This window comes from Vicugna pacos, chromosome 10, assembly GCF_048564905.1.
Source record: "Vicugna pacos chromosome 10, VicPac4, whole genome shotgun sequence".
Classification (NCBI taxonomy): Eukaryota; Metazoa; Chordata; class Mammalia; order Artiodactyla; family Camelidae; genus Vicugna; species Vicugna pacos.
In genome coordinates this window covers 23353397-23371087 of record NC_132996.1, presented here as the reverse complement: position 1 = coordinate 23371087, position 17691 = coordinate 23353397, and the positions used below count along the sequence as shown (strand labels likewise).

The 17691-nt window shown below is 40.1% G+C and overlaps 1 protein-coding gene across 1 annotated transcript in view; it reads right to left on the bottom strand.

The window, feature by feature from the left end:
• Positions 1-17691, bottom strand: part of GAB2 (GRB2 associated binding protein 2) — a 150414-nt gene that overhangs the window by 37846 nt on the left and 94877 nt on the right. Inside the window, exon 2 of the mRNA XM_072969113.1 lies at positions 8378-8678. Within this exon, the coding sequence (XP_072825214.1) occupies positions 8378-8678 (301 nt within the window). The remainder of the gene's footprint in view (positions 1-8377; positions 8679-17691) is intronic.

Sequence of the window (17691 nt, the reverse complement as noted above, 5' to 3'; positions counted from 1 at the left end):
GGGACACGAGTAGCTACTGTTCACACTGTGTGGCTACACGCTTCCCAGCGTCCTCCCAACCCCTGTGAAGCAGCATCATCTCCACTTTACCAATGATAACACCTTAGAGACAGAGTTACTTGCTCAGCATCGTAGAGCAAATAATAGGAGGGTTGGGCTCGAGCGCAGCCAGCCTGCCTTTCAGGGCGTACGTGAGAGTGAGCACTGTGCAGGCCCTGGACCAGCTACTGAATAGAGGAAGTGGGGGGATGACTGGGAAGGAGAAGCCCTCAGCTTAGAGGACTCAAAGGGGCGAGCGAGGCTTTCCTAACAGTGGATGACTCCTGAGCCCATGAATAATTCACCCAAGCTCTGTGCTGGGAGCTGGCTCCTTCTGTGTGTGGTGCATCTGGTCAGGGACAGCTGCCCACGACTGGGCCACAAATGTGAGGACTTGGACCCGCCTGCTCGTAAACACAGCTCAGTGCAGCCTTCTGCTCCCTGGCTCAGGGGACCGAAGGCTATTTTGATTCCCAGAGGAAGGCGGGGTTCTTACTCGTGCATGTGCGTGCGTACAGACACACACACGCGCACAACAAACAATAAGCAAACTCCACATATATGATATGACATCTGATATTCATTCTTGGAATTGCTTCTCTTTCTTGATCATCACCTCTGGTTTCCTTTTGGAAAGACTTCCCTGTCGGGAGGCTGTTTCCTCCACCCTTGTGTTGATGTTCGAACCCAGTGTCGCTCCTGCTCTGGTCTTGATCCTAGACAGGTTTTATCCTAGGCATTTTTGGCTAGCATATGTAAGGGATTGGAAGGTGGCAGCAGAAAGAAGCTGGGGGTGGCAAGAAGGATTAAAAAAGGCTCCATCTGTCATACAACATCTTCCAGCTGAAAGTGAAAAACAGCTTTTTTTAAAGGGTCTTATCACAACTCAAAGAAAAAAAAAAAAAAGAAAGGAAAAAGTATCTGCTTGAAGGAGGCTTCCCATGGTAAGACATTGCTACAGGACCAAGAGCAAGCAGGGATGTGCACTGCACAGGTCTAGGGGACACCTCTATGTGGAATACAACCTGAATTCTCCCTTGGGAAATATGAAACTTGAGGGGCTGCCAGTGGTCTAAGGTCTGTGTTCATGAATCCACAGAGAAGCAGAATCATTGGGTGAGAAGAGGATTTTCTCTGTATTTGAAGAAAGGAAACTGAGATCTTGATCTCAGAAGTCAAGTGACTTCTTCACATCATTCCAGAGTTGTGATTTGAGCTCAGGCATCCTCACCCCCCGCCTATAGGCTCAGAAATAGAGCCATCAAGATTAAAGCTCTAGAAGTTACCAAATTCTTGGAACATTCTAGCCCAAGGATTTGAGCAATAGGTTGGTGAGGAGGGAAACCTGAGCTAGCTGTAGGACCTGGTGGAAGTGGTCAAAAGGTTCTTCCAATCTAACACGTGGCATCCACAGGGGCAAAAACATTCGGGCTTGGTTCTGGCATATGTTCATATTCCAGGAGGTCCGGGACAGAGACAACATATTATAATGCAAAGTCAGACCTGGGTTAGACTAGAATCCTGGCTCTGTCATTTTCTAGCCCTGACCTTGAGTCAAAAATTGTAGCTTCCTCAGAGGATTACTATGAATTTTTAATTGGAATTTATGTAGAGTCCCTACTTTACATAGAATAGGTACTCAATACACAATTTCTATTATTTCTTTCTGTGGCCACTGAGGGTTAGGCAGCAGCACAAGGTGCTCCTTGCATAAGGCAGGTGCTGATGCCAACACTCAGGCGACTGGACTGTTCTCAACAAGCCCCAGCAGAAGGAGAGCAGTGCTGTATTAAGGAAGAGTCTTGGGCAGATGCGAGTTGGATGGCCCATCTGAACCCGGCCAAGGCAAGGGTGTGGACAGAGAAGAGCTTTAGTCCTAGAGTGTTAGGCGGGGAAGAAACAGCACATTTCCTTCTTTGAAAAAAATGGAAATAAAGTGATTAAATGAAATAAGGTACTTAAGTGAACGTAGGTCGTCAAGTGTTAATTTCCTTCCTGCTTTTCCTCCAGATCTTGACTCTCAGCTAAAAGAAACACTGACTTGGGTGATTAATCTCTAATCCTTTACTAGAGATATTTTACAGATACACTTTTAAGAAAGCTTCTACATTAAAACATACCCCATTATGTGGCTGAATCTTTTTACATATCAGATTCTACTTCGAGAGGGAAGAAAAGCCTATTGTCTGCATCAGAAAGATCGCACAAAGAATCCTGAGCCTCTATCATAGACAGACAGTATCCTTGCTCTGGTAATTAAACCACCAGACATCTAATAAAATAGTCCCTTTAAAAAAAGAAGTTAAAGGTTAAAGGGAATATATTATTTAATAAACTAGGCTGTTGACAAAATACTGACTTGATCATTTGTCACCCCCTTAATACCTTCCCTTCCTTTCCTTCCCTTACTGAGCTGGTGCTTCACGAGCTGGTGCCTCCATCCTCGGTGATAACCCCTGTTACAGTACTTCCCTGTCACTGTCTGGTTGTATGTCTGTCCCCTCCTCTAGACCATGATGTCTGGGCACTGGAACTCTACTGTTTATCTTTGTAGTCTGTAGCCTCAGTGATTATGACAAGGACTGTCACAGAATAAGTGCTCCATAAAGGTTGGCTGAATGAATGGATGAACAAATGAATCTTCCTACCACAGAGAGCAAGCCCAGATAACATAGTTCTAAATATTTACATTCAAATTGTACTTAAATTCTATACAGTAAAAGTAAGAATTTAGACAATAATTTTTTAAAATATGTGATTAAAATAAAAGATATTTGCACCAAGAGTAATTTCTGCTACATCTCAAGGATATGTTTTTCTTGGTAGGCACCTCTAATCCCACAAGGAAATAATTCAATTAAAGCAATTTGCTTTCTGGTTACTTTCACCCCTAATGATACCTATTTCCTAAAAAGCTGAGGTGTTCCTTGGACTTATTTCTCACACTTACGGAAGCTTTGAGACTACGGAATCTATGGGTTTTTCTCCTACTTTTTGTTTTTTTTTATTTTTTATTATTCCTTTCTTATTTTCTTCCTTTTTTTTTTGCAAGATCATTTTATTCCTCTGTTTGGAGTAAGATAAAATGAAAACAAAACCAAAATCCATAAAGCCTATAATAACAAAGACTTGAGGAAAACAGAAAATTCCACACAGAAAGCAAAGATTATATCAAAGAACTTAAGAGTAAGATGGGGCTCATAATCCTTCCTCAACAAAGATCACAGAATTCCTAGGGCAGGACGTCTAGTCCAGGCACAAGCAGCTACATAATTTGCAGAGCCCAATGCAAAGTGAAAATGTGGGGCCTCTTGCTCAAAAATTCACTTTCAACACAAATAAATGGAAAGACACCTTGTGTTTATGGATTTGAAGAATTTACATGGTTAGAATGTCCACAGTATGCAAAATCACCTAAAGATTCAGTGCAGTACTTATCAAGATGCCAATGGCATTTAAAAAAAAAAAACAGAAATAGGAAAAACGATCCTAAAATTCACATGGAACCACAAAAGATTCCAAACAGCCAAAGCAATTCAGAGAAGGAAGAACAAAGTTGGAGGCATCATACTTCCTGATGTCAAACTACATTACAAAGCTATAGCAATAAAGTATGGTGCTGGCATAAAAACACACCCATAGACGAATGGAATAGAATAGAGAACCCCAATATATGATAAATTAATATTTGATAAGGGAGCCAAGAATACTCAATGGAGAAAAGTTCTGTCAATAAATGGTGTTGGGAAAACTGGATATTCATACGCAAGAGAAAGAAACTGGAACCCTATCTTACACAATGCACAAAAATTAACTCAAAATGGATTAAAGACTTAAACATATGACCTGAAAACATAAAAATCCTAAAAGAAAACATAGAGGAAAAGTTCTTTGACATTGGCCTTGGCAGTGATTTTTTGGATATGACATCAAAAGCACAAGCAAGAAAAGCAAAAATAAACAAGTAGAACTACATTAAACAAAAAAGCTTCTGCACAGCAAAAGACACAACAAAATTAAAAGGCAATTTAAGGAATGGGAAAAAATATTTGCAAACCTTACATCTGACAAGGTGTTAATATTTAAAATATATAAGGAACTCATATAACTCAACAGCAAAAAATCAAATAACCCGATTAAAAAATGGGCAAAGGACCTGAATAGACATTTTTCCAAAGTAGATATTCAAATGATCAACAGGTACCTGAAAAGGTGGTCAACATCACTAATCATCAGGGAAATGCAAATCAAATGAAAACCATAATGAGATATCACTTCACCCCTGTTAAATGGCTATTATCAAAAAGATAACAGGTAAGTGCAAACATGGATGTGGAAAAGAGGGAACTGTTGGTGGGAATATAAATCGTTGCAGCCATCATGGAAGGTTACTCAAAAAATTAAATACAGAACTACCATATGATCCACCAGTTTCCCTGCTGGGTATATACCCCAAGGAGTTGAAATCACTGTCTGGCTATCTGGAAGAGAGATCTGCCCCTTCGTGTTCACTGCAGCACTATTTACAACAGCCACAACATGAAAACAACCTAAATGTCCACTGAGGAATGAATGGATAAAGAAAACATGGTTAATAAATACATAAAATCCAACCATAAAAAAGAAGGTAATGTTGCTATGTGTGATGACATGGATGAAACGTGAGGCTATTATGTTAAGTGAAATAAGTCAGACAGAGAAAAACAAAAACTGTATAATCTCACTTATATGCAGAATCTAAAATAATCAAACCAATAAAAACAGAGAACATATTGGTGGTTTCTAGGGGTGGGGAAAATGAGTGAGGGTCAAAGAGTACAAATTTCCATTTGTAAAATGAGTAAGTCCTGGGGATGTAATACACAGCATGGTGACTATAGTTAGCTATACTGTAACAAATGTAAAGCGGAAAGCCAATAAGAGAGTGGATCTTAAAAGTTCTCACCACACACACAAATCATACCTATGTGCGGTGACAGATGTGGTAACTAATCTTATCACGGTAATCATTTGGCAATATACACATATATAAAATCATCATGTTGTATTCCTTAAACTTACGCAATTAAAAAAAAATTAAGAACTTCAAGACGGCAATAGCAGAGCGTTAAACCAGGTGCAGGGTTGAGCCTGGAGTATCACAACTGAACAGGTCACATACCCATGGAGCTGGCCCTAAGTCCTGGGGGTCCCAAACCTGGCTGGTCATCAGAATCACCTGAGGAACTTAAAAAAATCCCTGAGGTATAATTTACATACCATAAATGTCACCATTTTGAAGTGCAAACTTCAGTAGATTTTTGCATATTCACAAAACTCTATAACCACCACCATTCTCTAACCTCAGAACACTTTATCACCCCCAAGAAAGCTCTGCTCTCATTAACAGTCACTTCCCATTCCCCTACTCTTAACCAACAATCTACCGCCTTTCTCTATGAATTTGCCTACTCTGGACAATTCATATAAATAGAATTATAAACTATATGATTCTTTGCGTCTTCTTCCATTTAACATAATGTTTTAAAGGCTCAGACATGTTGTAGAATGTATCAATATCTCATTCTTTTTAATGGCTGAATAATACAAACATACACACACACACAACATACCACATTTTGTTTATTCATTAAAGAATATTTGGGTTGTGTCCACATTTTGATTATTATGAATAGCGCTGTTAACGAACATTCGTGTATAATTTTTGTGTGAACATATGCTTTTATTTCTCTTGACTATATGCCTAGGAGTGGAATTGCTGGGTCACAGGTTTAACTGTTTCAAAAACTACCACACTGCTTTCTGCAGTAGCCATACCATTTTACATTCCCACCAGCAATGTATGCGGTAGGATGCATGAGCAATGTATGTTTCTCCACATCCTTGCCAACACTTGTAATTGTCCACAGTTCTGACTACAGCCATCACAGTGAGTATGAAGTGGTATCTCATCATGGTTTTATTTTTCATTTCCCTAATGATTAATCATTCGTAAATGATTGATCATTTGTGTATCTTCTCTGGGTAACTACCTGTTCAGATCCTTCGCCCATTTTCAAAATGAGGTTATTTGTCTTTTTGTTGTTACTGAGTTCTAAGAATTCCTTTTATATTCTAGATTCTAGACCCTTCTCAGATGTAATTTGGCAATAATTTTTTTCCCATTCTGTAAGGAAGAACTTTGTAAAACTGTTGATTCCTCAGCTCCAAGCCAGATTTACCAAATCAGTACCTATCAGGTAAAATATAAAAGTTTTTGGGTGTTTCTGATGACCCACCAGGTCTGTGAATGAATAGTCCAGACCTGTCCTTCATAAACTTCAATATGTAAAAAATAAAATCACCTAGAGATCTTAATAAAACGTGGATTCTGAGGGAAATAGAAAAGTATCATTGGAATACCACAGGAATAACTGTTGCAAACATGATCTACTGACAAATGCTAAAATTTGTGGACAAAAGTTTAAGGAGAAATTGGATATTTGCACATTACTAAAGTATTTCCTCCAAAATATTTATTAATTACAAAAGCAAAAATAGTAGCTTCACAGTGAAAGACGTTGGCAGATATCACTAATCAAGGTTAACATGACCAGTAATAAGACATACTGACACCATGTGCCCCCAACACACGAGAGAAAGGCACACCACCTCTGTGATGGTCTCCCCAAAACCAATAACCTCAATCCAACGAGAAAATGTCAGACAAATCCAGCTCGAGGGAAGTTCTACAAAATACCAACTCATACTCTTTAAAAGTGCCAAGGTCAAGAACAAGACAGACTGAGGAACTATCACAGATAGGTGGAGTCCTGGCGATGTAACCACCACATCTAACGTGCTATCCTGTGTTAAATCCTGAACAGAGCAAAGAAATCGGTGAAAAACAGGTGAAATCTGTAGTTTCAGCACTCTGTAGTCAACAGCATTGTACCAGTCGATGCTAACTGCTCAGTTCTGACAACTGTAGCCTGATTAAGTAAGGCGGTAACGTTAGGGAAAGGTGTATGGGAACTTGCAGGACAATTTTTGCAACTCGTCTGTAAGCCTAACATTATTTCAGAATAAGAACTTCTAAAAATGCACAGGCTCTGATTCTGTACGTCTGAGTGGAAGCCTTCCGCCTTTCTAACAAGTTCCCAGGAGAGGCTGATGCTATTGGTCCACAAACCGCATTCTGAGTAGTGAGAGCCTAGATAAGGGGTCCTCAGACTTAACCATGCCTCAGTCTCACCTGGCAGGTTAGTTACGACACAGCGCGCTGGGCCTCACCCCCAGAGTTTTGATTCGCGAAGTCTGGGGTGGGGCCCACGAATTCGCATCTCCAACAGGTTCCCAGATGAGGCAGATGTTGCTGATGAGCTAAGAATGGCATTTATGTTTTTAAAGGGCTGTAAATAATTTAGAAAACAGGAATATGACACGGACTGTATGTGGCCTTCAAATATGTACTGAAAACACATGCTGAGCCCTAGACCCCTGCTACTCAGAATGGAGCTTTTAAAAGACACTAATGCCTAGGTCCCATCCCTGAGACTCTTAGTTAACTGATTTGACACGGGTCCCTGGCATCGACATTTTAAAAGTTACTCCTCTTTAACTCTGATGTGTAACCCGGCAAAGAATGGCTACTTTAGGCTCTCCACCTGCCTCAAAACACCCTGCTCCTCAGTTATCCCAGAGATGAGGAAACAAATGTCAAAGAGCATTTCTGCAATTTGAAACGCATTTCAAACAGTTGAGCTACTCTTTTTGTGAAGGTTAACAAAACCCAAACACAAATCATTATTTCCTCCCTCACCTGTCCCCTCCCAAGCAAGCAGAATGAACACTGGATTATACATCAGTAATAATCACAAAAGATCCCAAACCTCCCCCTGTCCAAAAAAAAAAAAAAAAAAAAAAAGGCAAAGATGGACAGAGATGGCGCAGAGAAGGGATCAGGTGTGAGCTGCCCTATGGGGTGGCTAACAGGTGACAGGGTACAGAGAGCTAGAGGGCGGAGGGAAGGGGAGAGAGGTGTAGGCCTGAGACATGGGGTGGTGTGCAGGCACCCAAAGAAACGCCACCAAGTACCTTGAGCTGCTTCACAACCCCAGTGTATTTACACTCAGTGTTTCCCACTTGAATGTAAACAGGCTAGGAGGCCCTCTAATATTTGGCAAACCCAAAGGCTCTTAGCCTTTGCCTGACTCCTCTGCCAGAGAGGAGAGCCTTTATCTACAGCCTGCTCTCCTTGCTCAAGGAGTCTGAAGGCCTTCATCTTAGCCCCAGTTGCCAAGCCTCTTCCAGGAAGCACCTGGCCCCTCCCAAGAAAGGTGCATGTTCACTCCTGTACCTGTGCTCTCCTCGGCCTGATTGAAGCCGCAGATCTGGCAGATGCTCTGGACCCACTTATTCATGTCCTCCTCCGTCTCGGCCACCAGGTAAAATGTGCGCTCGCTGGTCTTGATGTCAAACACAAAACTATCCTGCAGCTCCTTCTTGTTGAAGGTCAGTCCTGCGTCCACCTGCTCGCAGAAGTTCAGGTTGATGATCCGCAGGGGCTTCTTGGAGTGATCATTCTTGTAGTACTCCAGCACATCCGGGTCACCGCTCATCCGGCCACTCCGCAGGATAAACCAGCGTTTCTTCCAGGCCTGGACAGGAGGGAGTAAGAAGAGGGGGAAACAACATTAGTGACTTCTAAGCTTCCACAGGTCCTCAGATATCACTAAGTTAAGGATGAGGACTGTTGCACCTGCAGGCTGAACGTGGCCTTCATCTCCCTTTCACATTTGCCTAGAGTTTCATAAATGGAGGATGACTTCAGAAGCATTTCACTATGGAAACAGGGCCTTATCACTATGAAATACAGCAATTCCCCCTTTTGGATCAGGAGGTCAGATGAGGACTAAGACACTTTAGAGTAATTATTAGGCTGGAATATATACTCAAACTCACAATACTTTTGGTCAGGGTAGAACTTGCAAAACCATAACATCTCAGTTTGTGGATGGATCCCCCACTAAGACATGGTGAGTTGAAGCAACAATGACACCCACAGCAAGCAGCAGAGAAACAAGATTCCCAACTTTCAGTATACTGTGCTTTTTACCAAATCACGTCGCCTTGGAAGAATCACACAGAAACCCTTGTAAAACTTCTGTGAAGCACATGACTTCAGGATGTTTCCCCGTCTCATTCACTGTATATCCCTAGAACTTACCATACAGCCTTGCACATACTATGCACTTCAATATATATTATTGAATGAATAAACTCCTTACATCATTTTATACTACAGTATTTAACACTTCATTACATATTCCCTTATGTTGTCCTCTACATTTCATCTCTTCAACAATACTGACTAATCTGTGAGCACACACCACACAAAGCGGTAAAAAGACATTACATACAAAAGAGAGCCTTGGGTTGAGTCTATGCTCTACCATGGACTTGCTGTGTGATTTTCAGATGAAGTCATTCACCTCTTTGGATCCTGCCTCATCTACACAATGAGAATCACCACCACCCACCCTACCTACCTTATAGGGTTTGTATTACACAAACACACAGAAAGCACCATGTGTGCAACTCTAAAGCACCACAAATGCCAAGGATCTGACTGTCACCACAATTCTGTAGACCCCACTGGGACCTTCACTCCATTAATTCTACCACTGTCCTCAATTCCCTCCCTACTCAACTTGCTTCTGTGACACATCATTATAATTATCCCCTGCTTCTTTCTCTACTCCTCTCATTCACCTGGGAAACCACAATCCCTGGCTAAGTCTAATTCTCTGCCTACTCTGCCTGTTTCCACTAAGCTGGAGAAAATCACACAACTATGTTGGCTGCTCCCACTTTAAATTCAAGTCGACACTCCCACTGCCCAACAGTCCTACTACACTTACCTCCTACATAATGTTCTCTTGCTTTTTGGTAAGTCTTTGAACTCCTCTTTCTTTAAACCTCCAGCACCTCTGCTCTTTGGTATGACAAAGTAAAAGCAAGCAGAAGAGAATGTACACATGTCCCATCACGAAACTCACCCATCTGCCTGTATCAGTAGCAAAGTGGTCAGTTGTTACTAGGGGGCATGGACAGTCCATCTAGTCTAAGCCAACCTCCTTCCACTGGAGCAGCCCCTCTCACCCACACATCAAAAGGCTGTAACAATTTTCCATTCTCTGGAATCACTGCCTTTTCCCTCCCTCCTAGGATCATTTCCATCAGGACACCAACTTCTCCCATCTCAGAAAAAAAAAAAAAATTAAAAGTTTGACTTGGTCCCATGTTCCCCTCCAACTATGGCCCAGTTTTCTGCTCCTCTTTACAGTAAAACCTCAAAGAGTTTTCTATACTATGAATCTTTATTTCCTCTCCTCCTATTTTTTTCTTGGAAGCAAACTAACCAGGCTGCCGCCCTCCTGCTCCCCCTGCCCCTACTAAAATAACTCAACTAAGGTCTTGAAGATTTCAGTGCTGCCAAAGCAACTTTTGGGTTTTACTTGATCTCTCAGCAACATCTGATAACAGTTTAGTATTCCGTCCTCTTTGAAGCACTTTTTCCCCTTGGCTTCACTCTCTGTTTTCCTCCTATACCTCTCTTTTCAGTCTCCAGTGCTGGTTCCCTCTGACCTCCCTGACCTCTAAATGTTGGAATGCCCCAACACCCTGTTCTCAGATTCTTTCTCTTCTCTTTCTACACCCACTCCCATGTCACAGCTTTAAAAGTCATCTAACTGCTGCTTATCTCTCCAGCACAAACCCATCCAGAGTCTTCTGTCCAACTCTTCACTAGTACGCATCTCAAACTTCATGTGCTCAAAACTGAGCTCTCGATACCCTCTAAGCCTGTTTTTCCTGCGACCTCTCCCATCTCAGTTAAGAGCAGCGCCAGCCTTCCAGTTGCTCAGTCCAAAAATCCTGATGTCATCATTGACTCCTTCTTTTCATGTTCAACATCCAACCTAACAACAAATGCGGCTGGTTCAAACAGTTCAAAATGTACCTACAACCTGGTAACCACTTCGCACCTACACTGTTTTTCATGGCGAGTCCATCATTTTGTCTTCTTCATGCTTCTATACATCCTGCAATGTATTCTCAACACAGAAGCTGATGTAAACAAGAACACGTCACTTCTCTGCACCAAGTCTCTGCTGGCTTTCCATCTCGCTCAGAGTTAAAGCTAAAGTCCTCACAATGGCCAGTGGGCCTGAGGTGACAGTCCCTCATCCCACAGCTCTCACCTCATCTCCTGCCGCTCTCGGCCTTGCCCCTTCTGCTCTAGCCACAGTGGCCACACACTCCTGCCTTGGGGTCTTTGCTCTCGTTTTTCCCTCTGCCTGGAATAGTCCTTCCCCAGATATTCCCATTGCTTAGTCTTTCCTTCAGGTCTCTATTCAAATGTCACATTACTGGAAAGGCTGTTCCTGAGCATCTAACCCTCGCACTCTCTTTCCCCTTGAGTCTGCTATACTGGTCTCACTAAAACCTATGCCATCTAAAATACCGTATTTTTGTTGATTGTCTGTACCCCTCTCCCAGAATGTAAACTCCACAAGGGCAGGGATTGGTTCTTTTTATGCCATACTGCACTCCCAGTGTTTGGAATCGTGCCTGACATATAGGTGGTTATCAAAAAGTATGTATTGGAATAATTAATAATTCATTTTCTTACATGAACTCCTTACAGAATCTAGGAGGTCATGGGGATATAACTGGTACCTAATAAGCCTTAGACCGAAATGAAGATTAAGGTATAGGACAGAGCTAAGGAAAATACATGTAAGTACTGTTTGCTTAGAGTCACCTAAAATCTTACCCAGGCCACAGCTTACAGAGCTCTGTGTGTGCTCCTGGGTGTGCATGTAGCAGGTGCACGCATATACATGTAAGTGTGGGGGTAGCAAGGTGCACTTTTCAAAGGCATTGAAGCTTGTGTTTCAGTTGATGTATCCCCTTCAGTGCTTGCCTCTGGAGAGAAAGCTGTCTCCACATCACTGGTCTGCAGGTGCAAGCATAAACACACACACAGACAATCTCACAAACAAGAAAAAGATGTTTGCTACAGATAACATCGAGCCTGTCAGGCTCTGCTTCCAAGAAGTGGTGCAGGCTGATAAATGGCTGCCTATAAAATGCTGATAAACTTAGGACAGAGCAGGCAAAGCCGTCTAGTCTAGTCCCAAATTCACATCCCTCTTCTGCCACTGTAGTCCCAAATTCACATCCCTCTTCTGCCACAACCCTCTCTGCTCCAATTCCTTGCAAATTTTTCCTTGGAAACCGTACATGTAAGAAAAAGCATTAGCAACTTCAAAGAGTCTAGCTCCCTCAGCTGAAACGGACCTCTGCTTCCTCTGAACCTTCGTAACACTTTTCATGGTGTGTCATTGTTTTTTTTACAACATATTTACAGGTATTTTTGTGTTTGTTGTTTCTTCCCAAGTAGGCAATGAACATCTCATATTCCTGTTTCAATCTCCATGGTGGGCATTTGCTAAACATTACTAGTAAGCAAGGCTATTTACCGAACCGTTCTTATCTCCTTGGCCTCATGTTATGTTTCCTTCCCCTTCCTCCCTTCCTCCCTCCCTCCCTTCCTTCCTTCCTTCCATCCACCCAACAAATATTTATTTCATGCTTACTATGCTACGGGCAACATTCTAGATGCTGAGGATACTGCATGATTTCCTGGTCTTACAGAACTTACAGGAGCCTAACAAAGTACTGACTATTCCCCCAACATGCTGCAAAATCACATGGCTGCATGGCTTTGCATAAGCTAATGCTTTTTCCTAGAATGCCTTTTCAACATGTCTATTTGGAAAATTCCTACACCTCTCAGTGCCAGCTTAAGTATCACTTCTCCTGGAGGGTCTTTACTAACGTCCCAGGTAAAGCTCGTGCTCATGTCTTATATTCCCTGTGCTTTCTTTGGCATCTCTTCCATCAACTCTGGCATTTCAATTGCTTATATGTCTTCCTCCTCTTTAAGCTCTGAGCATCTTGAGGCTAGGGTCCTGTGTGGCCAACAGTTACTCAGGAGAGTGCTTAGTCTATGTGGGAACTCAGCAACGATGTATTGACTTTTTTTTTCATGCAATCAATACGATAATCTATTCAAACTAATAAATGCAATTTTAAAAAATAAGCCAGTTTCACAGTAGGAAATAGGGACGGAGGACAACAGGAGGATTACAGAAAAGAGAATAAGATAAAGGTATGCTGTGGGTTCTCTATGATGTGACTTCTTTAAGCATCTTGTTCTCTTCATTCTGGTAAGTGCAGGGACCATGTAATAAATATTTATAAAGGAGTGTGGGAGGTTCAGCTTGAAAGTGTCCCATGATATAGAAATGAAAAATTATTATTCAACTACTGACACATAATGCAAGGAGAATATGGGAACCTGAGTCCTGAATATGTTCTTAAAGGGAAAGCTTCTTCAGGACTGTTCTTAAGTCTACACAAAATCTCCTACAAAAATAACTCATGGAATTCAGCAAGATATAAAAAGAATTATACACCATGACCAAATGGGGTTTATTCCAAGGATGTAAAACTGACTTCAATATTAAAAAATCAATCAGTATAATCAACCACAGTAATAAGCTGAAGAAGAAAAACCACATGGTCCTATAAATCAGTGTGAAAATACATTTGACAAATTTCAACACCCATTCATGATAAAAACTCTCAAAAAACAGTAAGAGAGGGGGAACTTCCTCAATTTGATAAAGAGCATCAACAAAAGACCAACATCGTACTTCATTCTGGAAGACTGAATGCTTCCCCCTAAGATCAGGAACAAGGCAAGAATATCTGCTCTCACCGCTCTTACTCAACACAGTGCTGAAAGTTCCAGTCAGGGTGATAAAGTAAGAAATGGAAGACAAATATCATATGACGTCATTTATATGTGGAATCTAAAAAAAAATACAAATTTTATTTACAAACCAGAAATCGACTCACGGACATAGAAAACAAACCGTGGTTATCAGAGGGGAAAGGGGAGGGGAGGGATGGATCAGGAGTTTGGGATTAGTAGATACACATTACTATATAGGAAATAGATAAATAACAAGGAGCTACTGTATAGCACAGGGAATTATATTCAATTTCTTGTAATGAGCTGTAATGGAAAACAATCTGAAAAAAAATGTATGTATATATATTAAAAAAAATCTGTAAAACAGGAAAAAAATACAGTTCCCAAATGGCCAAAATTAAAAAAAAAAAAGTATAAAGGGCATACAGGTTGATATACTTGTAGGGTATCATGCTAAGTGAAGTAAGTCAGACAGAGAAAGACAAATACTGTATGACATCACTTACAGGTAGAATCTAAAAAATACAACAAACTAGTCAATATAACAAAAGGAAAACAGACTCAACAAATATAGGGAACAAACTAGTGGCTATCAGCGGGAAGGAGGAAGAGGGGTGGGGCAAGACAGGGGTGGGGAATTAAGAGGTACAAACTATCATGTATAAAATAAGTAAGCTACAAGGATACATTGTACAACACAGGGAATATAGCCAATATTTTATAATAGCTATAAATGCAGCATACCCTTTAAAAATTGTGAATCACTATGTTGTACACCTGTAACTTATATAATATTGAACTTTATAATTCAATTTAGGAAAAGGCATATAGATTGAAAAGGAAAAAACAATTGCCCCTATTGACAGATGACAGGATTGTCTACATAGAAAATCCCAAGGAATTCAGGAAGAAACTCCAGGGAGAAACACGTGAGCCTGATAAGGTCATAAAATACAGGTTCACCTCATTTTATTGTGTGTTGCTTTATTACACTTCGTAGACATTGTATTTTCTACAAATTGAAGGTTTGTGGCAACCCTATGTCAGGCAAATCCAGGCATCATCTTTCCAACAGCATTTGCTTACTTTGTGTCTCTGTGTTACATTGGGGTAATTCTCACAATATTTCAAACTTTTTCATTATTATTTGTTACAGTGATCTGTGATCAGTGATCTTTGAAGTTAGTACTATGACTTGCTGAAGGCTCACATGACAGCATTTTTTAGAAATATTTAAAAATTAAGATTTGTACATAGTTTTTTTAGACTTAATGCTACTGTACACTACAGCATAGTGTAAACATAACTTTTATATGCACTGGAAAACCAAAAAATTTGTGACTCATTTTATTGTGATATTTGCTTTACTGTGGTGATCTGGAATCAAACTTGCCAAGGTATGCATGTATAAGATGAACATACAAAAATTGACCTGCTCCTGTACACTAGCAAATAAACATGTGGGCATAAAAAACAGAAATACAATGCCACTTATAATCACTTTTAAAAAAATGAAATAGGTTTGAATCTAACAAAAAGTATTCAGGACATACATGCTGAAAACTATGTAATGCTGATGAAAGAAATTTTTAAAAACCTAAATGGAGAGGTGCACCAAGTTCATGGATTGAAAGACACAACGTAGTACATCTCTCAAATTGATGTTTAGATTTAACACAATTTCTATCAAAATTCCAGCAAGTTTTTACAAACGTAGACAAAACTATTCTAAAACATATATGGAAAGGCAAAGAAAGTACAACAGCTAAAACAACTTTGAAAAGGATGATAAGAGGAAAGAAATCAGCCTACAAGATTTCAATAATTATTATATAGCCACAGAAGTCAAGACTACGTGGTACTGGCTGAGGGACACACACATAGAACAATGGAACAGAACAGAAAACCCAGAAATAGACCCACACAAATACACTGAACTAATTTCTGACAAAGATGAAAAAGCAGTTCAATGGAGGAAAGACAGACCTTTCCACAAATGGTGCTGAAGCAATTGGGTATCCACAGGGGGAAAATGAACTTCAACCTAAGTCTCACAGCTTATATAAAAATAAACTCCAAGTTAATTATGGGCCTACATGTAAAGCTATAACATATTTAGAAAAAACTGGAGGAAATCTTTGGGATCTAGGGCTAGGCAAAGAGTTCTTAGACTTGACACCAAAACCATAATCCATAAAAGCAAAAGCAAAATTAGACTTCATTGAAATTTAAAACGTTTGCTCCAAAGTCTTTAAGAGGCTAAAAAGACAAGCGACAGAGTGGGGGAAGATATTTGCCTACTACATGTTCGACAAAGAACTCTTTGACAAAGACATATAAAGAACCCTCAACACTCAATAGTTGAAAAAGGGAACTTAGGTTTACCAGGAGGTAAAGGGGGTTGGGAGGGATAAATTGGGAGTTTGAAAATTTGCAGATACTAACTACTATATATAAAATAGATAAACAAGGTCCTACTTTATAGCACAGGGAACTATATTCAATACCTTCTAATAGCCTATGATAAAACAGAATATGAAAAGGAATATATATTATATGTATGTACAACTGAATCACTGTGCGGTACACCAGAAATTAACATCACATTGTAAATTGACTATACTTCAATTCAGAAAATATTTTAAAAAGGGAAACAATCCAATTAGGACATGGACAAAAGACACGAGACATTTCACCGAAGAGATGGCAAATGAGCACATGTAAAGGTGTTCAACATCATTAGCCATTTGCGAAACACAAAATCACAATGATATATTATCACAGACCTTTCAGAATGGTTAAAAAAATCATAACAACACAAAATGCTGGCCATGAGGCAGAGAAAATGGGTCACTCAAACTCCGCTAGTGAGAATCTAAAAGGATACAGCCACTCTGGGAAACAGATGGGCAGTTTCTTAAAAAAACTAAATGTACAACTACTATATGACCCTGCAATTGTACTCCTGGGCACTTATCCTAGAGACATGAAGATTCATATTCATACAAAAATGTGTATGTGGATGTTTATGTAAGCTTTATTTACAATAGCCCCAAGCTGGAACAATCTAGATGTCCTTCAATGGGTGAGTGGTAAATAAACTGTGGTACTTCCACACCATAGGATACTATTCAGCAATAAAAATACAAACAACGTATTGACACATGCAAAATCCTGAATGAATCTCCAGAGAATTAAGCTGAATTTTGTCAAAGCCAATCCAAGAAGTTTACACACTGTATGATTCCACTTATAGAACATTCTTGAAATGACAGAATTTACGAACAGTCAGAAGATTAGTAGTTGTGGTTAAGGAGAGGGTTGGAGTGCATCAGAAGAGGGTGGCAGGAGAGATCCTCATGGTGATAACCATGGGAAAAGACAGATTCTTGGTCTGTATGTCATACCATATGTGAAAATTAATTTTAGATCATTATAAACCCAAATGTGAAATAGGAAACAGTAAAGCATTTAGAGGAAAACTAAGGAAAATATGTTCATGACTTTGGGGTAGGCAATGATTTCTTGAAGACATAAAAGGTACTAAGATAAAAGAAAAAGTAATCAACTGTACTACATTAGACTTAATTTCTGGTCATCAAAAGGCACCATTAAGAGGATGAAAAGCCAAGCCAAGAGAGTGAGAGGAGATATCTGTAATACATATATCCAAAGAAGGACTCATATTCAGAACATGTTACAAAAAAGTCAACAGATTAGCCAGAAAAAGACAGGCCACTCAATAGAAAAATGGGCAAACATTTGAATAGGCACTACACAAAAGATGACGACCATATAGCAATAAACATATAAAAAGATCTCAA